At 45.0% G+C, this 25,167-nt stretch overlaps 1 protein-coding gene across 2 annotated transcripts in view; it reads left to right on the top strand.

The window, feature by feature from the left end:
• The window catches only part of ABCC5 (ATP binding cassette subfamily C member 5), a 171,412-nt gene that overhangs the window by 144,751 nt on the left and 1,494 nt on the right, over positions 1 to 25,167 (top strand). For both annotated transcript variants that reach the window (XM_036122454.2, XM_036122455.2), the window contains 9 exons: positions 752 to 905; positions 991 to 1,119; positions 3,911 to 4,097; positions 5,427 to 5,516; positions 7,689 to 7,878; positions 10,926 to 11,085; positions 20,234 to 20,312; positions 21,322 to 21,435; positions 22,252 to 22,416. In XM_036122454.2, the coding sequence (XP_035978347.1) occupies positions 752 to 905; positions 991 to 1,119; positions 3,911 to 4,097; positions 5,427 to 5,516; positions 7,689 to 7,878; positions 10,926 to 11,085; positions 20,234 to 20,312; positions 21,322 to 21,435; positions 22,252 to 22,416 (1,268 nt within the window). The remainder of the gene's footprint in view (positions 1 to 751; positions 906 to 990; positions 1,120 to 3,910; positions 4,098 to 5,426; positions 5,517 to 7,688; positions 7,879 to 10,925; positions 11,086 to 20,233; positions 20,313 to 21,321; positions 21,436 to 22,251; positions 22,417 to 25,167) is intronic.

Below are 25,167 nucleotides of genomic sequence, written 5' to 3' on the forward strand. Positions count from 1 at the left end.
CAAAACTGGGAATTGAGCCCAGATCTTTTTAGCCTCGAGCTAATGCTTTTAACTGTCACCCTGGGCCGCCTCCACAGGAGTTTGTTTCAGATGTTGATAAAGCCAATGTAAAGCCATGGCCAGAGATAACAAGGGATCAGAACCATCACTGATACACAGAACTGATGCGTACACACACACACAAATGGAGGAAAGGTGGAAAGGAAAAAATCAGTGATATCAGCATGTCTGGGATTTTTATGAAAATACTCCAGCCAAAAAAAAAAAAAGTGGGAGGAGGAGATAGCCCTTCTAGAGAAGATGAAAAAAATACTGATAACTTTTGAAGGTTCTACATTCTTTTGATTTTTGTGTATGTTTAAATTTTTCCATAATGAAAAATTTCTCAAATGTTAGCAGCAGTTTATTGTTATGGGTAAGACTAAAGACTATGTTTCCTTCTTGCCTATTTATTTTCCAAATATTTTACAACAAAAGTATATGACTTTTAAAGGGAAAATTGTTTAAAGGGGTTGGGTAGCCTCATAAACCCAGGAGAGGACCTGGGGGAGAAAGACCACTTAGATTTCCTTGGGACAAGAAAAATGAGATCAAGCAGGTTTCTAGATTTTTCTTTGATTTAAAAGACAACACACACATTTGAAATCGAGAATTTGTGGAACCTCTTTGTGTTTTTTAAAAATTTTTGGTCGCACTCTCCCTGTTTGTGGGTCCCAGCAGTCTGATCCTTGCTCCCTTGTGGTTTCCCCAGTCGATGTGCGCCTGCCATTCCAGGCCGAGATGTTCATCCAAAATGTCATCCTGGTGTTCTTCTGTGTTGGTATGATCGCCGGAGTTTTCCCGTGGTTCCTGGTGGCGGTGGGGCCCCTCTTCATCCTCTTTTCAGTTCTGCACATTGTCTCCAGGTAAACAAGAAGTGTTCACATCTCCCAGCGATGAAGCCAGGGTTGTTTGTCTACTGCTGTGACACAGAACTCATTCTCTCTCTAGGGTCCTGATTCGAGAGCTGAAGCGTCTGGACAACATCACACAGTCCCCTTTCCTCTCCCACATCACATCCAGCATACAGGGCCTTGCCACCATCCACGCCTACAACAAAGGGCAGGAATTTCTGCACAGGTCAGTGTTGATGGCGGCCGGAGGGTTCAAAGGGGAGTCAACATACCAGCATTTAATAAGTCTAAGAGGCCCTTCAAGGCCAGAGCTGGGGATTATAAAGCTCATTACCAAGTGATGTAATGGTCTCTGATTAAAATTTACTCACTTGCTGGAACTCCTTTCTAATAAGCAAATGAGAAGACAAAAATACAGGTTTGGAGTCTATTGGCTTTGGACTCTAAATGGCTATATTTGAAGGAGTTTTTCTTTTTTCTTTCTTTTTTTTGTAACAGTGATGGTCATTGACATTAAACTGACATTTTATGTTATCTGCTGAATATTGTTTAGATGACAAATTTATGTACATAGACAGTCATTGAGATTTGTATTAACAAGAGATTGGAACTAATTTAAATGTTCTTCAAGAGAGAGCTGGTTAAATAAGAATATTATGTGGCCCTTAAAAAGAATGAGACAGGGGCGCCTTGATGACTCAGTTGGTTAAGCATCTGACTCTTGATTTCGGCTCAAGTCATAATCTCAGGGTCGTGAGATCGAGCCCTGCATCGGGCTCTGTGCTCAACAGGGAGTCTGCTGGAGATTCTTTCTCCCTCTCCCACTGCCCCTCCCCACCACACGCTCTCTCTCACTCTCCCTCTCAAATAAATAAATAAATAAATCTTAAAAAAATGAGACAGTTCTATAGGTACTGATATGGAATGATCTCTAAAATACATTAGTGAAAGAGCAAGGTACAGATGTGGGTGTATGATATGATCCCTTTTAGGTATGTGTTTGTACATATAACATTTAGAAAATCTCTGAAAGGATACACAAGGAAGTACTAGTTTCCACTGGAAAGGGAAACTGAGTAGCTGGTGGATGGGCAGGAGAAAAACTGACTTCTCATGGTAAAACTTTTTATGCTGTCTAAATATTCTATCCTATGTGTAAATTGTCTATTCCAAAAACTAATGTCTGTTCCAAAAATTAAGTAAGTAATTTTAAAAAGAAAATCTAAATAGAAAGTTTAGTTTAGGGGCGCTTGGGTGGCTCAGTTGGTTGAGTATCTGACTCTTAATTTTGGCTCAGGTCATGATCTTGAGACCAAGCCCCATGTCTGGCTCTGAGTTGGGCCTAGAGCCTGCTTGGGATTCTCTCTCTCCCTCTCCCTCCACCCCCGACCGCCACTAGTTCTCTCTCTCTCCATCTCAAAAAAAAAAAAAAAAAGGCCTCAAAAAGTTGAAAATAGAGCTACCCTACGACCCAGCAATTGCATTACTGGGTATTTACCCCAAAGATACAAATGTAGTGATCCGAAGGGGCACATGCACCCCAATGTTTATAGCAGCAATTTCCACAATAGCCAAACTATGGAAAGAACCCAGATGTCCATCGACAGATGAATGGATAAAGAAGATGTGGTATATATATATATATATATATATATATATATAATGGAATACTACTCAGCCATCAAAAAGAATGAAATCTTGCCATTTGCAATGACGTGGCTGGAACTAGAGGGTATTATGCTAAGCAAAATAAGTCAACCAGAGAAAGACAATTATAGGATCTCACTCATATGTGGAATTTAAGAAACAAAACAGATGTATATAAGGGAAGAGAGGAAAAAATAAAACAAGACGAAATCAGAGAGGGAGACAAACCACAAGAGACTCTTAACCATAGGTAAAAAACTGTGGGTTGCTGGAGGGGAGAGGGGTGGGGGCGATGGGAAAACTGGGTGATGGACATCAAGGAGGGCACGTGATATAATGAGTACTGGGTGTTATATGCAACTGATGAATCACTGAACTCTACCTCAGAAACTAATACATTATATGTTAATGATTGAATTTAAATAAAGAAGAAAGTTTAGGTTAAATGACCCAGAAAAATAATCATCACTTTAAGAGAAGAACAGTAAAATACACTCCATGCATGTGTATGTACATACATACATACATACATACATTTAACTATATTGGAAAAAATGCTGGGAGAAGATCCAGCAGACTATTAACCCTGGTTTTAACTGAGTGGTGAGAACACTGCATTTTCTTCTTTACTGCATTTCCTAATTTTTCTCCAAATATCTTATATAAAGAGGAAAAGTGATTTTCTTTTTTTAAAGCAAAGCACATTTGCTTGGCAAGACTTCCTGCTCAGGCGTTCTAATTGTATGTGTATGTGACACCTGAGCCTTTGGATGGGGTCTGATCTCTCTAGGACCCCTGGGGACAGTAGTGTCTCGCTCCTTAAATGGCAGAGGTTGTCCAGGTCTTTTTTGCTGTGGTTTACTTCCTGGTTCTGTGCTCCACGGCCTTGGAAACAAGTACCATTTTGCCCAACAGCAGTGTGTCAGCAGACATTTTCCACTTTCCCACTTTAAGTCTGCGAGTTTATCTTTCCAGGTCTTAGGGCATTTCTGCAGTTTGCCTATGTAGCCTGTCTCTTTGAGGAAGGGACCCCTGACCTACGACATTTTTCTGAAGCTTAACCAGCCTCTTTATTTGGTCTCCTTTCCCTGTGCATTTGTTCTGTCATTAACATAGGTATTTTTCCCTAATGTCTTGAACATGTTTCTTTGAAAGAATAAAACTAGAAAACCCCAAGTTGTTCTATGTGCAGAGCCTGGAATACTCTGCAGTCCTTAGATTTCCATATCCTTCTCCTAGGGACAAACAGGAAGTACTTAAAAGTTAGTCCTCCATCCATAATTCACCAGAGCTCTGACATCACCCGCTCTCAGGATGGTGTGGTACTTTGTTTGCCTATTAGGTGTTCTGTCGCCCTCTCACCCTCACAGGTACCAGGAGCTCCTGGATAACAACCAAGGTCCTTTCTTCTTGTTCACGTGTGCAATGCGGTGGCTGGCTGTGCGGCTGGACCTGATCAGCATTGCCCTGATCACCACCACCGGGCTGATGATCGTTCTCATGCACGGGCAGATTCCCCCTGCCTACTCGGGTCTTGCCATCTCCTATGCCGTCCAGGTCAGTCTCAGGGATGGAGCATTACCTTTGCTCACGAGAGTTCTGTGTTGGCCTAGGAGAGGCATGGTAGGGGGCTCTCCCTCAGCCTTTGAGACTCCTAGAGCTTCTGCCCACCTATTTTCTTAGTAACAGCCTGGACTTGGCTGGAGTGGGGAGGATGGGAGAGAGGTACGTGTGTTATATAGGAACAAAGGGATTTAAGTCTGTTGCACATGTTTAAGAAATAGGTGCCATTTATTTATAAATAAACACGATTTTGAAAATGGTTTCTTAATTACAGGTTTCTACGTTCACCACCCTCTCGTTTCTGGCCTCTTCCTGGTCTTCTAAGAAATACTGTGTCCTCAATATGCTTCTTACATGCATTTTATTTTCAGGCCCCTGATTTTCCCAAAACTGTTACATATGTAGACCCGGCCCCTAGGGATGGTTTAAGGTCTTTAAATAGCTCAGAGAACAGTTGGGAACTTGAGCACTAAGTATTTGTAGATGTTAAGGAATTATTACTAATTTTTTAGATGTCATCATGGTGTTGGACAATGGTATTGTGTTTTTAAAGAGTCTTTCTGTGTTAGATACAAGCTAAATTATTTAAGAATGAACGGATAGGATGTCTGGGATTTGCTTTCACATAATGCAGATGGGTGGTGTGGTATGGATGAAACAGTGTTATCTATAAGTTGACAGGTTTTTAAGGACATGGGAGTTCATTATACTGCCCTTTCTACTCTTGTATATGTTTGACATTTTTTCCATGTCGGAAAGGTCAAAACAAATAAGTAGGGAAGCAAAACCAAGAAGAGCTAATGTATCTTCACAGATTTCCAAAGATGTCTGTCCATGTTATACGGACTTACTTGATCATCAGGGGGAGAATAGGTGTTCTAAGTACTGTGGTTCAGGATCCTCAGTCTGAGGTGCCCGGGGGGCTCTGCATTCTCATCAGCGGCTCACAGGGCGATATAGATCTCCATTTGTTGTGACTGCCAGAGCAGGTGCAGGCTGCTCGGCGGGAAGCCCGGAAGTTACTCAGCTGCAGATGTGTGTACTGGAAATGTGAAAATGGGTGGAAAGCCTTTGGCTGCAGGGAAGTCAGCGCCAGCCGTCCCACAATGCCACCTGCCTTTGTTGAGAATTGCAGTTGACTGGGGGATAGTAGGCATCATGTTAAACATTTAGAGAATGACTCGGTCCGTAAAACCAGCTGCTGCCGGTGCCCGGTTCATTGGTATATTGAGCTGTAATCCCCTAGCTGGAAGACGTTTTCTGGCGTTGGCCTGACATGTATTCATAATGAATTCCTTCTTGGATTTTGCCTTCCATTATCAGTTAACCGGGCTGTTCCAGTTTACCGTCAGACTGGCATCCGAGACAGAAGCCCGCTTCACCTCAGTGGAGAGGATCAACCACTACATCCAGGTCAGGACGCGAAAGCCTTTCTTCATGACCCTTTTACCCTTTTGCTGCCTCGGGTGGTGGTGCAAGGAGGATGCTTGTTTCTCACAGGCGAGGACCAGCAGTCTCTTCAGCCTGTGTGGAGTGGAGAAGAGATTATCCTAAGAGGTTCTAAATGTTTTTGTGAATTGTGTCTGATTAAGAATGTAGGTCATTTTCCTTACAGTGTTTAAAACCATGGAGTGTTTTAAATCTTATTCTAGTTTACTTGTTCTTTTTTTTTTTTTAAGATTTTATTTATTTATTTGGCAAAGAGAGACACAGCGAGAGAGGGAACACAAGCAGGGGGAGTGGGAGAGGGAGAAGCAGGCTTCCCGCTGAGCAGGGAGCCCGATGCGGGGCTCGATCCCAGGACCCTGGGACCATGACCTGAGCCAAAGGCAGACGCTTAACGACTGAGCCCCCCAGGCACCCCTAGTTCACTTGTTCTTAACCAGGGATGGCCATCGGTATCCCTGCTGAGCTTTAGGCAGAGACAGACGCAGGCCTCATCTCTGGAGATTCTGATACAGTTGATCTGGGGTGAACCCCAGGCTTCTGACATTTTAGAAGCTCCGTGGCTAATTCTAAACTGCATTCCTAGTTTAGAAACCAGTTTAATTTCGTTGATACTGAGATGAACTGACTCTTCCTGCCTTCCCTCAGTAACCCTTCAGTGCTACCTCAGGGCAGCGTCTTGCGGCCGGAGCATGTCCAGCTGGGACGCTGAAAGCAGTTTTCTATAGAGAGAAGCAGAGTCACAAGTAGTTAAGACTCTCAAATTTAACTCAGTTCAGAGGAGTTACCTATTTTGTGAACTGCCCAGAGACTTTATCAGCATTTATATCATGGTTTACGTGGGAAGAATGTATCTCAATTTCCAGATAATTGACTTAGAAACATAGTTTTGAAAAACTACCCTTTCAGTTGAGAACTAGCATATTATGTAAACTGCATTTTCCAGCAGACATGCTTTCCTGAACTGTTTTGACAATGAACCTCATTAAGTGTAGGATATTTCTTAAACTTGTACATTATTATTCTCAGAAAGAATGGCAGATAGCTATCTATGGCAGATAAATATCTGCTAATAGCTGTTCCTTTTATTTATCCGTTGGGTTCTTTGCCCAGTGCTCATGTCTGGGGACAGTATCTGGGTGTGTAGTGTTTGATTTAAAATTGCTGTTGGTGAGAGTCTCTTGCTAAAAAGGTCACGGTGATGGTCAGTCGTGGTAGAGTGGACCCTGCACAAACCAGTCACATTTCTGAGGACTGGCTCCCACTGCTAGTGCCCAACCTGGATGCCTCTGCCAACACGGAGCCCTTCCAGCTTGGAGTTCAAGATGTCAGTCTCCACCTGCCCTCCCAGCCCCACCCCCGTCCCTGCCCAGAGCTCCACAGCTGTTGGCTTTCACTTCCCTAGGAGGCCGTAAAGTCCCGTGACTAGTTGCCAGAGAATTTTCAAACATTGCAAGGTGGGACTGTTGGTAACAAAAATTACCCAAGCAGTTACACAGCATTTTTAAAGCTGAATGGATTTCCACGATTCTCTCATCCAGTCCCCACGACTTGCAGATGAGAAACTTAAGACCTAGAGTGAAGAAGTGATATATCCAGGTCACATCACGATTGGGGGCAGATTGAGCTTCGAGCCCATGTCTCCTGGGGTGACTGATACGTCAGAATGCCAGGATCTGATGAAATGTTCAGGAAATGGTAGTTGCCTTCCTTTGGGTTTGGGCGATTGGCTTTCAAATGGTGGAATCTTGTTTCAAGTAGAATATTGTGAAAGAATTCCAATAAAAAGGGCTGTGTTTGAAGAGCCGTGGAAGGCCTCATGCCCCACCCTTGGCCTCCAAGGCAGTTTTGTGGAGAAGTTCCCTAAGACAGAAAACAGTTGGAAGGCCACTGCCCCCCCCCCCCCATGCTGCTTTGTGGCCGCTGTAAATGGCTAAGTGTGAAGTTAGTCACCATCGCACTCTGTCTGGTTTAGTGGTGATAAGCATGTACTGCCAAGGGCATCTTCCATGGGAAGGGAAGAGGGCAGCAGCTGCTTCTGTATGGCTGCTGTGGTTGTCTGGCGTTTACTTCTCTTTGAAAGCCTTGCAGCTCCCACAGAAGCTGGTCAGTCTGACCCCGCCACTCCTGTCTCCCCAGACTCTCTCTTTGGAAGCACCTGCCAGAATTAAGAACAAGGCTCCCTCCCCTGACTGGCCCCAGGAAGGAGAGGTGACCTTTGAGAATGCAGAGATGAGGTACCAAGAAAATCTCCCTCTGGTTCTGAAGAAAGTGTCCTTCACCATCAAACCCAAGGAGAAGATTGGCATCGTGGGGCGGACTGGATCAGGTAAGAGTGAGCAAAGGCCTCTGGAGAAACATTTGAACCTATCGGAGTTAAAAGTGTGGGGCCCATGATTTGCTGTTTATTGACTATCACTCTCATCCCTTCAAACCAGCTCCGTATTAATGAGTGATGAGTAAGGTCTCTCTCAAGCCAATTTTCTCAGTGTATTCTCAACCCTGCTTTTTTAACACTTAGTGCTTTTTCTGATCATAAAAGTATACATTCCAATGCAGAACACTTGGAGTATATACGAAGTACAAAAGGGGAAAAGCACCCATAACTCCACTATCTAGAGATAATTACTGTTAATATTTTAGTAGGTATCTTGTCAGGCTTTTTTTTTTTAAGATTTTATTTATTTATTTATTTGAGAGAGAGCGAGCAAGAGAGCACGCGTGCGTGCAGAAGTGGGGGGAGGGGCAGAGGGCGAGGGAGAAGCAGACTCTGTGCTGAGCAGGGAACCCAACGTGGGACTCTATCCCAGGATCCTGAGATCATGACCCGAGCCAAAGGCAGACGCCCAACCGACTAAACCACCCAGGTGCCCCTTGTCAGGCTTTTTCTGTCAGCAAATATGTTTATGAAAATGGGGTCATTTTACACACACCATCTCATGGGCTGCCTTTAAATCTACCAAATATTTTTCCATGTCAATTAATAGCCTGTGACATGAATTCTATTCAGCAGGATATAAAATTCCATTTTATGGATGTATCATAATTTATATTTAACTGGTCTCCAATTGTAGGGCATTGAGGTTGTTGTCGATTTTTCACTATTATGAATAGTACTGCAGTGAATATCCTTATTTCCGTGAGGTCAAAACACACAAAACATTTAAGTCATCTGTGACATAATGCCAGTGTTGCCTTGTATTTATCAGACGTTAACGTAGCTCTAAATAAGGAACCTGTGTTCTTTGAAGACAGAAATTATTTTCTTGATCTGACATCAGTTGCAAAGAAATAGAGAATTGGCTCTCATTTAGGCATTTTACTTTGCACTTAGAATCATATTACTTCTTGGGCGCCTGGGTGGCTCAGTTGGTTAAGCGACTGCCTTCGGCTCAGGTCATGATCCTGGAGTCCCGGGATCGAGTCCCACATCGGGCTCCCTGCTCAGCAGGGAGTCTGCTTCTCCCTCTGACCCTCCTCCCTCTCATGCTCTCTGTCTCTCATTCTCTCTCTCGCAAATAAATAAAATCTTAAAAAAAAAAAAAAAAAAAAGAATCATATTACTTCTTTAGATTCCTAGGGTCAAGACTTGAGTAATTCATTTCTTTCCCTCTTTCCTTCCTGAATAACATTTCAAAGATTGAGGCTTGTTTTCATTTACTAACTGGTTTACCTGGTATAAGAAGTCTCTCTGGTTCACTTCTCATCAGCTCTGGGGGCTCCATGCTTCCTTGGCATCAAAACTCTTCTCGCTTTGTTTCTTTCCATTAAAAACAAAACAAAACAAAACAAAACAAAAACCTTGTGTCTTTTCTGGCCAATTTACTTGAAAGAACCTGCTAAGAAGAGAAGAAAAAGCCATTTCCTACTTCCTATTTGAAGGAATTATTTCATGTCAGAACAGTACACTGTCTGTAGGTTTTTTACACTGCAAGGAGAATGTTCAGCCAAGGAGGGTGGCTGTCCCCAAAGCTCTTCCTTTGCTTCCTCCCTCAAATTCCCTCTGCTACATGGGCTCCCAGGGGTACACTGGGAGCTCTGACTGTTGTCCTGAAAGCTCTGACTAATGTCCCCTCCTGTGATTCCCCTTAATCCTTAATACAGGTGGGACAGACTGAACTATTCATTAAGACTTTATTAAACCAGGGACGCCTGGGTGGCTCAGTCAGTTGAGCGTCCGACTCTTGGTTTCGGCTCAGGCCGTGATTTCAGGGTCGTGGGATTGAGCGCTGCGTCCACGCTCAGTGTGGAGTCTGCTTGTCCCTCTGCCTCTGCTCCTTCCCCCTCTCATGCTCTCTCTCAAATAAATAAATAAATAAATAAATAAAATCTTAAAAAAAAAAAAGACTATTAAACCATAAGTAGTGACAGGAGAAAAATAAGAAAAAATAAAGTAATTATAAATAGCCTGACTTACAAAGTCTAAACTAATCCAAACAAGCTTCTTCAGCGACTTGTAGACCCTGACTCTGCCATGGCCCTAGTCAAGGACATCACTGCGAGGACTTCATGGCCTCTTTTAGTAGCACATGCCGTCAGTGCGAAGGTAATCTAGATCCAGAGGACTATAAAATCTTCTAGTCCAGGTAGCATCTTTTGTTAAAGTGGAACAACTTGATCTATTTTTTTTTTTTAACAGTATGGTGATTCCTTTTTTTTTTTTAAGATTTTATTTATTTGAGAGAGAGAGAGCATGGTGGAGAGGCAGAGGGAGAAACAGGCTTCCCACTGAGCAGGGAGCTGGATGCGGGGTTCAATCCCAGGACCCTAGGATCACCACCTGAGCTGAAGGCAGGTGCTCAACCGACTGAGCCACCCAGGCGCCCCTCAGACCTGCTCTTCTGTCACAATTCCTTATCATGATAGAGTCATCTGCAGCCACTTATGTACTCCTTCCCTGTGTTTTTACCCCAGGATGGTGGGGGGTCTTGTCTTGTTTCTCTCTCACCTACGATAAGGGGACAGAAGAGAGAGAAAACATCTTGTCCTCTGGTTTGCCACTAGCCCCTTGCTGTAAGAACTCTGTTCTCCTCACTTTGCCTGAGATGCGTGAAAGCCCGTGTACCCACTCCTAAGGTGAAACGCAGGCATTTTTCTAATTTATTCTCACGAAAGTAAGAGTACCTGGTAGTACCTCAAACTCCTTCTCAGGCTGAAGCTGTGTGATTTAAATGTATATACTTGTAGCTCAGGAAAGTGCATTTGTTTCTGTTTCTGGCTATCACTTTCTACATTATCTTAATCAGATGAAATAATAATTGAAGAGAACTAGAAAAATAGATGATTTTGCCCAGAGGTTGGGGGGATTAAACCCGTTTTTGTCTTCACGAAAATTTGCTAATTGAGCTACTTTTCTGCATGTCTTTGGCTCCTCAGGGAAGTCCTCTCTGGGGATGGCCCTCTTCCGTCTGGTGGAGTTATCTGGAGGCTGCATCAAGATCGACGGGGTGAGGATCAGTGATATTGGCCTTGCTGACCTCCGAAGCAAGCTGTCCATTATTCCTCAAGAGCCAGTGCTGTTCAGTGGCACCGTCAGGTGAGGACCCGAGTGCCCGTGTGCTCTGTGCTGCCTTTTGAGGCCAGATGGGCACGTTAGAGCCTCCCTGTGGGCCCGGGATCGAGTGACCTCAAGCCTAGTGCTTTTCCCACCACTTCTTACTGCAGAAGTAAGGGGCAGCTCCACACAACGGGGGCTGAGGGCCCTGCAGCATGTGCTGAAGAAGTCAGAGAGATCTGGGCTCAGATCTCTGCTCTGTGACTTCAGGCAAGTTACCTGCCCACGTCTAAGCTCATTACCTCACCTGTAAGGTGGGGATATTATTAAGGGCTGTCATTGTGGAGATTGATTAAGTTGATACAAATTACACACGCACCGAGCCTGGCCCATAGTGAGCAGTGAACAGTAGCAGCCCGTCAGCCTCATCCCATCATCCTTCTTCCTCCCACTCCATATTGTCATCTGTCCTACGTGTGCTCCAATTTGCCGTTCTCATGGTGGTTTTCAGACCTTGTTATCACTCAGGTGTTCATTTTCCAGTATCTTCCCCCATCTTTGATTCTGACTCTGGAATGGTGCCTCTCTCTCTCTCTGAAATCTGCCGGGATGCCTAAGATAAATTTCCTCCTTTTTTCTTTTTTTTTTTAAAAACTTATTTATTTGTGAGAGAGAGATCACAAGCCAGTGGGGAGGGGCAGAGGGAGAGGGAGAAGCTGACTCCCCACTGAGCAGGGAGCCCGATGTGGGGCTCTATCCCAGGACCCCGGGGATCATGACCTGAGCCGATGCCTAACCAACTGAGCCACCCAGGTGCCCCTAAAATTCCTCCTCTTGACCTGTTGAAATAGTCACTAAGAAGGAAATATATTTAATCCCATTGACTTTCCCTATACCTTATCCTACCGTCACCCTTAGCATTGGCCTTAAGCATTTGCCTCCTTGGAACAATGGGTTTCTGTAATTCCTGTCCACGTCTGTTCAAGTTGCTTCTTCTTTCAACTAAAAATAGCTTTAACTATATAGCTGACCTAGTTTGGACTTTTTTTAATGAAATTAAATTCTTTAATTTTTAGCAGTCTTCAAAAAAATTGGTACCAACTTAATTTCAAATAACCATGGACTTGTCTTTAAAATTAGGTCCTTTCCCTTTCTTTGGAAATGGCACCTGAACTCACTGATGCAAGGAGGTTTGGTAGGTAGAATGAATTCTCACCTACCCGCACTCTTGGGTGTATTTATTTTGGCATTTTCTCTAAACACTAATGAATTTAGGCAGCATAGATTGGATCTGTCAATGATGCTCCATCATTCTCTTTGGGTCCTGAGATAATAAGATCAAACAAATGTCAGAAGAGAATTAGAATTTATCGAAGACTCAGGTCTAAAATTAAGAAATCAAGAGGTGTTGCCAGATCTGCTCTTCCCTCCCATAAATCCCTATTTTTAGATGCCACAAGAATGCCTTTGAGAATATAATTGGCCTTATAATTTTTAGCTCAGGACAAAAGAACCATTTTTTCGTCATCATTTGGAAAAGGATTAAGAAACAGGGTGTGTTAAACTTGGCTGTGTTAAATACATTGCCACCAGGAATCCTCACTTTTCATTTGTAAATTTTACAGCACTTCGTTTGTGGCTGTGAATCAGGGGCTTCTAGAGTGAGTGGTTAAGGGCTTGTTTGGGCAGCACATGTACTAGAATTAAGGGTTAAGAATTGACCTGCTGGCCTGTGCAGCTGCTGTTTGTAGAACCTCATGGAAATGCTGGGAGTTGGGGCCATTTGTTACCAGCTCTAGTGACATGGTGCTGCTTGACGGACAAGCTTGTAATTGGTGTTCTGCTGCCCTGAGTTTTTCGTTATTGAGCTAAGAGTGCTGTTTGGGTGGTCAGCTGTACAAATTTAGGAAATCATACAAGTTTCATGTTCTGCCAACAGTAATTTTGGCTTTTTAAGTCAGGAGTAGAGCCTGAGGACAAATTAAATCCCAGACCTACTGTCTTCTTCCTTTTGTCCTCTCAGGTCTCATACAAATCCCAAAGAACATTCAGCTTTGGGTGTTCTTTTGCTTTTCTTAGAAAATTAGAAAACCTATAATGAGTTTCCCAAGGCAAGGGCAGGATAGATCGGCTATTTCCCAGCGGTCTCCTGGAGACCCTGAACATGGAAACTATCTTTACTACTGTTAGCCAGCAGTGAGGGTGGACACATCTTCTTGAGATACCAACATGCAGTTAAAACATAAGGAACTCTCAGGGCGCCTGGGTGGCATAGTCAGTTGAGTGTCTGACTCTTGGTTTCTGCTCAGGGTGTGATCTCAGGGTCATGGGATCAAGCCCCACATCAGGCTCCACACTCAGCGCAGAGTCTGCTTGGAATTCTCTCTCCCTCTGCCTCTGCCCCTCCCACTCGTTCTCTCTCTCTCTAATAAATAAATAAATCTTTAAAAAAAAAATCATAAGGAACTCTCAGAGTGAAAACAAGGTAAAACCAAATTCAAGTAAAACTTAAGGTGATGAGATAAAAATGTCTGAATTGTTCTCATACAAATATAACCTAAATCACAGACCAGATCATTTGGGGCCATATCGCTCCCTAGATTAGTCAGACTCTCTGTCCATTCCAATAGCTGCATCCAGCCCTCCCTTATCCGGCAGTAGGGCCTGTGTTTCTGCAGCTAGCCCCTTTCCTGTGCCTTTTGTCCTGAGAGCTGGCTCTAAGATAAGAGGTTTCTTCTCATCCCGACCCTAAACATTTTTGCCGACCTTCCCTCTTTCATGGCCTTGGTAGTACCTTCCTTTCCTTTCCACAGAGGACCCTGTGCCTCCTGAGATCCCTCCCCTGTGCCCTAACCAGCCCTTGCTGGAGTGCATTCCATCCTTGGGGACAGTCTACGGCTCAGCTTGGCTGGTGGCTAACTGGCCTCTCAGTAAGACTAGTTGTCCTCAGCTGTCACTCTATAGTCTGTCTGTGAGTCTCAGTCTGCTTGTGGGGACTGGGCATCTTCTCATCCCCTGGAGCATCTCTGCTTGGTGGCCATTCATCAGCAAGAGGCAGTGTTCTCCTTTCTTCCTATTCACATGCCCTCACTCCCTTTCAGTCTGCCCATTACATTTTTTTACTTTTGAGGAATATTTCTGGTCCCCAGCTCAAAATCACGGCAAAAATGACTGAGCACAACTGACCCATTCTGCTTTGGTTTATTCAGACAGGAGCAGTTAGCCCTCTAGAGTGAATGGAAGCTGTTCTAACTTTGAAGCAGCTTCTTTCTTAGAATCTCAAGGTCTTATTGTTGTCTCTGAATTATTCTGTTGTTGAAGGGGGACCCCTTTCCTCTTTCTTTCTTCTCTCTCTCTTACTTTCTCTCTCTCCCTCTCTCTTTCTTACTTTCTTTTTCTTTTTTTTTTTTGATAGTCTTTGTTTCTGTGGAACTTGGAATTTCCCAAAAGCTTCTTATTTTCAATATCAGAAAGTAATGTGAGTCTAGAATAACTACATCAAGAACACTAGGTGTTATCCAACATTTGCTAAGTCATTCTGGGCAAGATAGATGGGAAATCTTTACTTTCCTCTCAGTTTTGCTGTGAACCTAAACTGGCTCTTAAAAAAATTATCTTTAGGGGCGCCTGGGTGGCTCAGACGGTTAAGCGACTGCCTTCGGCTCAGGTCATGATCCCAGGGTCCGGGGATCGAGTCCCCGCATTGGGCTCCCTGCTCAGTGGGGAGCCTGCTTCTCCCTCTCCCTCTGCCTGCCACTCCCCCTGCTTGTGCTCTCTGTCAAATAAAAAATAAAAAATCTTTAAAAAAAAATTATCTTTAAAAAAATGGGAAAAGGTCATTCTGTGCCAGACACTGCTGCTCTAAAGAACAGCGATAATGGAAGTCGCTAAGCTTATTGAGAACTTACTACGTGGCAGATGTTGTCATAAGCATTTTAATCGTATTAATTCGTCAGATTCTCAAAACCGCAGGAAGTAGGAACGGTTATTGTGCCGATTTTATAGATGAAGAAACAGAAACCCAGAGAGGTAGATAATTTGCCCAAAGATAGGCGTTTGAACCTGGCTGTGGGAGCTCTTACACGCCACGCTCGCTCCGTCACCTCCTGGAATTCTCACGACACCCACTCTCCACCGCGACCTTGGGAGGCATTCCGCCTTTCCAGCAACCAGAGTTAAGCCTGCTCCCCTGGGGGTCTTGACTTTTAGTTTCTTTTTCCAGCAGCTTCACAATCTCCTCATCTGCTTCCAGATTTGCACAGGCCTCCCTCATCTTGGAAAAAAAAAAGTCACACACGCTCTGCTGCTCTCTGGAGTCTTTCTCAGTTACTTTGCTTTCCCCGTGTCCCTTTTCCCACCTCTAGCCTTTTTTCTACCTCATTTGATGCTTAGCAACTAAAGGCCAAAACCAGTCCACATCTCTGAATAACTATTTAGCGCTGTCCTCTAGCTCCCAGCGCGCAGGAGGTCTGTGCTCCCAGGTCTCCTGCCCCGAGGCCGCGCGGGAGGCGCCCATGGCGATGGTGGGACAGTGCGGTGCAGCAGCGTCTTCTCCCGGGCCGGGGAGGCACTCCTGTGTGCTCTCACGCTCTCGCAGAGATTCTCGGCCTCTTTTAGCCGTGGCCAGGAGGCCAACTTAGAATACTGCCAAAAATAAATACGAAGGACCAAAGATGAAAATGCACTTCTGGCAACATTAGGACCCCAGGAGTTCTGACTACTAAAAATAGGTGCCTTCCTGTTCCGACGCCTTCTTTCTCTATCCATCCACCCAGCCAAAACTTCTGATGTTAGGGATGCATAACTTTGCTTTCACTTCTGTTTGTGGATCAGACTCAGGGCCATCTGGCTTCTCTAATGAGGGTGTATTTTTTTCTATTCCTGATTGAGCTCCCTGTTGAGATCAGTCTGGTGTGCCTTAATGTGTATGTACACCACCTCCTGGTGTATGTAAATATTCCTTATATATCTGGAAGCCATTGTCTAGTTTTTGGAGGCTCGTTCAGCTGGTGGGAAGGCCTAGGGTCAAGCCTGCCCATGTGTCTGCTGAGTCTTCACCCACAGAGAATCTGATGGGGCAGCCTCCTCAGTGAGCAGGCAGCTGCACACTTACGTGCATACTCTGTGTCTGATAAGGGGTCTGTAAGGGGCTGCCTAGGTGTATTCGTCCCCTAGGGAGGTCACAACGAAGTGCCACAAAATGAGTGGCTTAAAACAACAGGAACTTTTCCCACAGCTCTGGACACTAGAAGTCTGAAATCAAGGTGTCAGCAGGATCAGGCTCCCTCTGAGACCTAGAGGGGAGGATCCTTCCCTTGCCTCTTCTACCTTCTAGTGGTTTGCCAGTGATCTTTGGTGCTCCTCGGCTTATAGGTGCATCATTCCAATCTCTGCCTCCAACGTCACATGGTCTCCCTTTATTTCTCTGCCTTCACGTGACCCTCTCTTATAAGGACACCAGTCATATTGGATTAAGGGCCCACTGTATTCCACTACTCCAAATGACCTCATTTTAACTAATTACACCTGCAATGACCCTATTTCCAAATAGGATTACGTTCTTGGATACCAGGGGCTAGGATTTCAACATACCTTTTTGGGGAGGACACACTTCAACCCATAACAGTAGGCATCACTGTATAGTTTTAAAGAACATTTCCTAGACTAAGTCTAGGAGAATGGTCCACATGTTCCTAGCCTGGAAACCAGCATTATAGAGTCCTTCAGTCTGGGGCATATATTTATTGAAGTCTTCCTCTGTGCAAAGGACTCAATGCAGCAGAGGTAGGAGGAATCTGAATGAGTGGTGAAATCCAGAACCTACAATTAAACAATCCTGCCAGGAAGAGGTAAAGAAGGGGCAGATTGAAGCAGTAGGCGATGGGCTAAACTAGAAATCCAGAAAGCGAAATGTCAAACCATACGTGGCAATTTATCAAGTTACTGGGACTGGAAATTCCAGCCTTCGGTAACATGGATTTTCCACAGGCAAATATACTTCAGCAGTGGAGAATGAGCAGCATTCAGAGACCAAAGAAGACAGATGTTTATAATCAGGGAGCTCAGGGGTAGAACCAGAGCAAGGTGGGGCCCCAAACCTTGGGAGCCTGAGCAGGCTGTCAAGATGGGAACTCGGGTACATGGAAGCACAACAGGGATTGAATTACTGGAACTGGATTGCCAGGAGGCAATTCAAGCTCAAGAAGAGGGACCAGAAGCTCTAAATGGGAACTATAGTCAGAGCAGAATGCGGATCTAGAGCAGCCCAGCACTGAAGCACATATTGCTTCTGACTGCAGTTCTTACAGCCTAAGGTCAGAGTTGATTCCCCCTAAAGGGCAAAGGTGATTCTTCAGCATGGAGTCTTGTGGCTTGGCTGCAGATAGACCATGGTGGGGGTTACGAGCAGGAAACCAGGCAAAGTAGAACATGACCCCTATTTGTAACCAGTCACGATTGCTCATGTGTGGAGTGCCCTTCTTTCTAGGTTTGATAAGGACTTCCAAAAGGCTCTTGTAAAGAGCTCTGAGGAACTTGTTAAAAACAAAACAAAAAAAAGGTAAAATAATAATAATGGTTAGTTAATAAAGTGATTTTTTAGAAGAGTGCTGAAGTTTACGGTTCAAAAAGGTCGAAAATTCTGCTATAAAACATGAGAAGGTCCATATGAGACCACACAAGTAGGAGAGAGAATATTGTGAAAACTTGCATTGCCACCTAGATAAAGTCCTATCTGTGCAGAGTCTGGATGGGGAGGATTGTCTTGCAAACTTTGCCCCATGGGAATTCCCAGCAGTCGGTTATTGTTGAACCAGGCAAGAGTGTGATTAATCTCTTATTCTTCAGACTTGGGATAATGAACATGGGTTTCAGTCGGTCCCTAACCTGGTGGTGTGTAAGTGTAGAAGATTCTCCTAAGAGGCAGCAAAAAACCCCCAGAACAATAGGGGCTCCTGGCTGGCTCGGTCAGTTAAGCGTCTGCCTTCGGCTCAGGTCATGATCCCAGGGTCCTGGGATTGAGCCCTGCATTGGGCTCCCTACTCAGCGGGGTGTCTGCTTCTCCCTCCCCATCTGACCCTCCCACCTCCCCCCAACCCGTACTTTCTCTCTCACACTCAAATAAGTAAAATCTTTAAAAAAGGAGCACCTGGGTGGCTCAGTCATTTAGTGTCTGCCTTCGGCTCAGGTCATGATCCCAGGGTCCTGGGATCAAGCCCCGCATCGGGCTCCCTGCTCCGTGGGAAGCCTGCTTCTCCCTCTCGCACTCCCTGCTTATGTTCCCTCTCTCACTTGTGTCTCTCTCTGTCAAATAAATAAGTAAAATCTTTAAAAAAAAACAAAACCCGACAGAACAATAAATGGTAATCTCGTCAACCCAGATGTGTGTGCAGACTCTGGAGTGTTAGATAGGGAGGGTCAGGGGCTTCCAGTGTGACTAGAAACACGTACACTTCTCCTTAGACTTAGCCCGTGGTCTGCCATTTCACAGTTTAGATTATCAGCAAATTGGACCACCTTCTTGTTTAAGAGATAGGACTATGGAGATATGAGATATGAGATATTAGATGGTATGCCTATAGAAGATCGGTCTTCCCCGTCCAGACTTTGCACAGATAGGACTTTATCAGAACTCTTTCTGAGCCTGGTATTCAGGATCCCGGGATTATTGTGTCCACTTGGAAAGTGCAATGAATATAAATCAGAAAACCACCAAGCACTGGAACCAGGCTTGAAGGGTCAGGAGACGCTTTCTGCATCTAAGTTGTGACCTGAAGGACAGGAAGGAATCCTAGTCAAGGAGTAACAGCAGTGACAATAAGGACATCATCATAATCGTAGCCCCTGCATGCACAGGGCTAACCATGCAGTGGGGGCTGCTCTAAATACTTTCTACACATGAAATGCAGCCGTCACAACCTTTTGAGGAGGTGCTTTTTGACCCCTGTCTTACACATGAGGGCACTGAGGCATAGAGAAGTTAGGCTAACCTGGTCAGGGTCACACAGTTGTATAGATAGAAGCTGTGTAGGAATCAGCAAGTCTGACCCCAGAGCCCTTGCTTTTGCTAGTGTCTCTCAAGCCAAAGGGTGGGAGGGGTGCACGTATTCCATGTGCAAAGGGCAAGAGGCACAAGAAAGCAGAGCCAGTTAGCGTCTCCCTGGAGAGTCCAGAGGTGGCCCAAAGGGATGAGCGAGGCAGGTACCAGCCTGTGCTTGGTGGAGTTCTGGGATAATGTCCTGCGTGCATTTGCATGCCTGGAGTTAGTAACCCCAAACATGGAGACAAATGAGACATAGACCTAAAGTTCTCCCAAAGACTTCCTGTTTCCCATATATGAAGTATAAGTTTATGAGCAAAGTTACACCTCATACCTTTCAGGTTACTAGACCTGTAAATGTCATGTTTAGATGGAGACAAGACACCCCAAAATTAATGTAACCTCCCAATTTCCACCATTTATCCATTCTACCACCACCTCTCCACCTTTATCCTCCATGACAAAGAGCTGTTTCCCCTGTCTTTAACGTTTCCAGAAATGTCCAGTCCTTTTGGTATCCTCCTTGATGTTCTCGAGACAGCTGCTATTGGTACAGTAAGCAAGAAGAGTCCCCAAACTGGTTTTCTGTACCAGTAAATTCCTTCCTCTTGAGTTGCTCTTCACACTCTCCTTTCTCCTCCGCTGAGCCAGCCACCCTCGAGTCCCTGCTCACTGACAGGCTCTCACCCTAGTGCGTCAGGAAGAAAAAGGCTGTTTTTCTAAGATTGTACACACAGAGAGATGTATTTCGACATGTATATGCCAAAATGCTCACAGTGTTTGCTTCCGAGGGTCTGATTAGAGGTGATTAAAACATCATTGGTTTGGTTTTATGTTTCACATATCTGTATTTGTTAATTTTTCTGTAACCTGTATTATTTACATAATAAAAATAATAGACATTATAATAAGTAAAGTGTTATAAAGAAGATGGAGAGGCCCAGCCTGTTCTCAGATACATTCCTTTGATGGGCAGGCACCAGCATTTCTAATTGCTACCTAAGGCTGGTTGGGGAGCGAGGCATCTGTGACCTTGAGGAGTTTCATCCCTCCTTTTCCCATGCCTGTTTAAACGTTTACCACAGACAGCCTTTGCAATATGGTCACTTACATGTTGGCTCACTGAGAAATTCCTCCTGTGCCTCTCTCTAGGTCAAATTTGGATCCCTTCAACCAGTACACTGAAGACCAGATCTGGGATGCCCTAGAAAGGACACACATGAAAGAATGTGTAAGTAAAGCCCTGAGGGAGGGCTTTGCTGGAATTTCAAGAGTGGAAACATAATGATGCTGTGGTCACTCCCCAGCCTGCTCTGGCTGCCTCTGTCCAGCCTGGTCTGTCCATTTACTTCCAGGATATCTGTGTAGGATCACTTTAGATAAGGCTTCCCAGGCATTTCAGAAAGGGCATAAAAGTTGATATCCCTCAACCATGGTCATATTGCCCTTTTGCTGTCCATTGATTAAGCAAGATGTTAATGATAAACACTCAGAATTCTGGAATGCTTTTTAAATGAATTTCTACTTTATTCATCATACTGGTATAACATGCTTTTGCAGCATCTGGATATGAATCGAGTCTGCAGAAAGCATGCAGCATGCATATGGGGTCCTTGATCTCTTAGGGTAACTCAGCACGCACCCTCCCGAGGCCACGGTCAACAGACTGATACCTCTGCCCAGGAGTAGGATCTCTCATGCCCCTGAGCCGAGTTAAGCTCAGGATCCCCTGCCCTGATTCAGCTAGGTCAGCTCCGCCTTTATCACTTTGATATTGGGCTTCCTCAAACCATTTCATTTGAAGAATAGGCTCCTAGCTTATTATAAAGGCAAGTTTGACAACTGTGTATCTATAGCCTTGGAAATCAGAAAGCGTGATCTCACTTTCCCCATCTCCTATGGCGTGACCATATTTTCAGAACCAAAAATTAGGGCCACAATCTGACAGGATTTGGGGATATGAAAATACTGGAATTTCTAAGACCTTTTAATGGTATGAGGCTAACAGAATAGTATATTTGAAATACGGAATGTCTTAGAAAATGAGGGTCCTAGTACACGTGATCATCACCTCTGTACCTTCTTTCTAGATGAGCCAGATTCTTGGCTAGAAATTGTTGCATCTGTTTCAGAATAGCTTATTTTTGCCACTGGATTTTGGATAAAATTTAGTTCAGTTTTTTTTTTTTCTTCAAAATTTACTTTTTGACTCTTCTAGTCTCTACTTCCTTTCTCTCTAGATTGCTCAGCTACCTCTGAAACTTGAATCTGAAGTGATGGAGAATGGGGATAACTTCTCGGTGGGGGAACGGCAGCTCCTGTGCATAGCAAGAGCCTTGCTCCGTCACTGTAAGGTAAGGTGGTTTGCGGAGTGGCAGGGAAGGGGTTACAGCCTTTCCCAGCTTGAGGTCCAAAGGCATTCCTGGCTCCAAGCCCGCCGAAGCTTTTTAGGAGCATGCGCACAGATGTTTCTAAATTCACCTTGACACCATCTGGGTATACAGGTGTTTTTGAGCCTTCAGACTTCCTGAGCCTTTAATTTCCAAGGGTGACTTTTGTTTCTGGCTAGTGAGTGGTTGTAGTACTGTTGGAAACCATAGACTTAGAGACCTCCAGGCCATCAAATCCAGTCCCCTTATTTTGTAACTCGAAAAAGAAGATCCAGAAAGATGACTATTCATGCTCAGGGTCACAGGGCAAGTAGGAGCAAGTGTTTTGTTACATCAGTATTACATGCATGTCCTTTTGTGTGTGGAAATGAAGGCAAACACATGGGTTTGAGGGGCGCCTGGGTGGCTCAGTCGTTAAGTGTCTGCCTTGGGCTCAGGTCATGATCCCGGGGTCCTGGGATCGAGCCCTGCATCGGGCTCCCTGCTCAACGGGAAGCCTGCTTCTCCCTCTCCCACTCCCCCTGCTTGTGTTCCCTCTCTCGCTGGTCTCTCTGTCAAATAAATAAATAAAATCTTAAAAAAAAAAAACAAAAAAACACATGGGTTTGAAGTTGTATCTGTTCTAAGCAAAATGGTCCTTTTACATAGGTGTGTACCTACTTAGGAAAAACAGATTATGGTGTAAAATTTAAATAATGAAATACATTTTAGCGAAACCTAGATTAAGGAAAAGGCTTAGGGAAATGGTTGGATCTCTCTTTCTCCTCTCTCTTGTGGCAGATTTTGATTCTAGATGAAGCCACAGCTGCCATGGACACGGAGACAGACCTGCTAATCCAGGAGACCATCCGAGAAGCATTTGCTGACTGCACCATGTTGACGATTGCCCATCGCCTACATACAGTCCTAGGCTCTGATAGGATTATGGTGCTGGCCCAGGGACAGGTACTGAGCCCCTGAGGGACCATGGCTTGGCATGTGGCCTCGTCTGGGCGGAAAACTGGCCCCTGGCAGGATTGGGCTGATTGCCATCTTAGTGAGATTCTTAGCTTTCAGATAAGCAGCCTTAGGAACTCTAATCTGGCTGCGGCTGGGAGGGACACAGCCCTCCCAAGCCAGATATTGAGTAGGGGCACTCTTACTGGTTCTCATTTTGCTTTAGTACCTGCTTTTTTGTTGCCTGTAAAAATGACACTTTGAGGGGTGCCTGGGTGGCTCAGTTGGTTAAGCAACTGCCTTTGGCTCAGGTCATGATCCCAGGGTCCTGGGATCGAGCCCCACATTGGGCTCCTTGCTCAGCGGGGAGCCTGCTTCTCCTTCTCCTTCTTCCTGCTACTCCACTGCTTGTGCGCTCTCTCTCTCTCTCAAATAAATAAATAGAATCTTAAAAAAAAAAAAAATGACACTTTGACTTAGGTCAGAGAGCTCATGTACTTACTAATTAACTCATGCACACAGGAATTGCCCAAGGTGTGTTGAGACCAGCCACCGCAAGTCTGCTTTTTGCAATCACGTAGTGGTGCCAGACTTCTTACACTGCTGTTCCAAGCTTTCCCACCATCTGGCCCAGCCCGGCCGCCTTCGTTTCCCACTCGTTCCTGCAGGTGCCGGGGGCTACAATCTTGCATCCCCTAAACTGGTTCTCCTCGGTGTCTTTCCTCACTCCGTGCCATGTACCTCCAATGCCTTTTCCTTTTGTTCCCTCTGCCACATCCCCACGTCTGCTTCCTGCAGCCTCCTGTCCCTCTGAAAGACACAGCTTACATGCCCTAATGGCCTCTGCCGCCTGAAACTTTATGTGTACCTCTCGTGTGGCTCTTCTGCCTCCTCTGATGGTAACTGGCTACTGCCCTCTGTCCCCTATTAGACTGTAAACTCTCTAAGGGCAGGGGCCATGCCTTACTCATCTTTGGGTCCCTGGCAGGGCTCCATGCTACAGTCTTTGCCCGTGGTGGATGTTAAGTATGTCACTTAAGATGTTACGTAAATTTATGTTGGACAGATAGCTCCTTTGTGTGCGCCTGGGATGGCAGGAAATTAGTGGTTTGGCAGAAATAACAAGCCAGTTGCAATGTGGAACTTGTGTGATTAATAATAACGGCCCCCATAACAGCTGCTTCCGTTGAATGCTTACTGTACGTCAGGCACCGCGCTAAGGGCTTTACATACAGTCTCCCAGCATGTGATTAGTCATCACAACCACCGAGAAAGATACAGATGTGTTAAGCCTGCCTTCCCGAAGAGAAGATGGGCTCCGGGAACTTACACTATCTCCAGTCCACAGGAAGGGAGAGTCGGAGCTGAGCTGGGCCAGCGACGCCAAAGCCGGCACTCTACGCAGCCGGACCGCCCCGTCCCTCTCCCTCTGTGCAGAAGTCCTGAGGAAAACATTTACTGTAGCAGATGTAGGCTGCTCTACAGAGCTGACTTTGAGAGAATATAGGAGTTAAGGATTTTTCTCCTCATCTTGAGATTATGTTAACATTAGTGGTTTTTGTTACTGTCTTTGTTTGCATTATCCTAAATGTTTAGTGAGATTCTATTACACGTTTCGATACACAGAGCTACTACTCTGTACACAGGTATTAAGTAGAATATAATAAAATAAAGCGGGGGGGACCAAGAACACCTTCTGGGAAATTCTTTCTTAAAGACACATCTAGACCACTTTGTTTCTATGAGTGGCTTAGTGTTTTGGAATGGGGATCCATTGGCTCTTTTTGAGGAACTCTGTCCTTCCCTTCCCTTCATTTTTGTTTCTTGCGAATTAAAATTTCCTTGCAATTTTAGGAAATCCTGAAAAACATGAAAAAAGCATAAAGGCAAAAATAAGATGAGTCATTTACCTCCCCAGGGATAAGCATCATTAATACATTCATTTGCCCCCTGCCAGCATTTTTCATGCATCTATACACACAGACTCTAGTGGATAGGATGTGCTGTGCTGCGGACACACAATATCAGAACGAAAGAGGCTTGGACAGTAGGATTCTCTTAGCCCCCAGCAGGAGGCCAGAGGGTTGGTTCTTCAGCAGCTCAGCGATGTCAGGATCTGTGTCAGCGTCCAGCCAGTACCCCCCTTCCTTCCCCCTCCTGGTGAAGGATGTCTGTGCTAGCACCCACCGTCTCAGCCTCACACGGGCAGGCCTGGGGAAGCGTACTTCGTCCTCTGCCTATATCTTCCGGGCAGAACGGCCTGTCCTAGAAGCACCTCAGAGACTTCTCCTCGGTCAAGGCTGTGCCCCATGCCTTGGTCCTGTAGCAAGAAAGGCTGGGAAAGTGAGTAGGCGACAATTTGCTGCCTCTCTCATGGAAGGCAGGTTCTGCCAGCATTTCATTCCGTTTTTTACTACAATAGGATTTTCAGTGGCTGCATAGAAGTCCATCATAGGAATGGATAATTGAATGAATCCCTTACTTTTTTATTCTGCCAACTGGGTACTTTGAGCTGTTCTCTTTCCAGTTTGTACAACAAGATGACATTTGCCTACTATGCCCTTGACTTGAGCTGCAACTTTTTCCCCCCCTGAGATTTATGTGAAGGAGGTCTGGATGTCTTTGTCCCTAACCTTTCCCTTATACCCGAGTTAGTAGAAACAAAAAACCCAAAGTGGAACCCACTGGGGCATGGCAGGACTCATGGAATTGTCACTGCGATTCCACCCCCAGGGGGCTTTGGGGTTTGCCCCCTTCTTG

The sequence above is a fragment of the Halichoerus grypus genome, chromosome 1 (genome assembly GCF_964656455.1).
Source record: "Halichoerus grypus chromosome 1, mHalGry1.hap1.1, whole genome shotgun sequence".
Lineage (NCBI taxonomy): Eukaryota > Metazoa > Chordata > Mammalia > Carnivora > Phocidae > Halichoerus > Halichoerus grypus.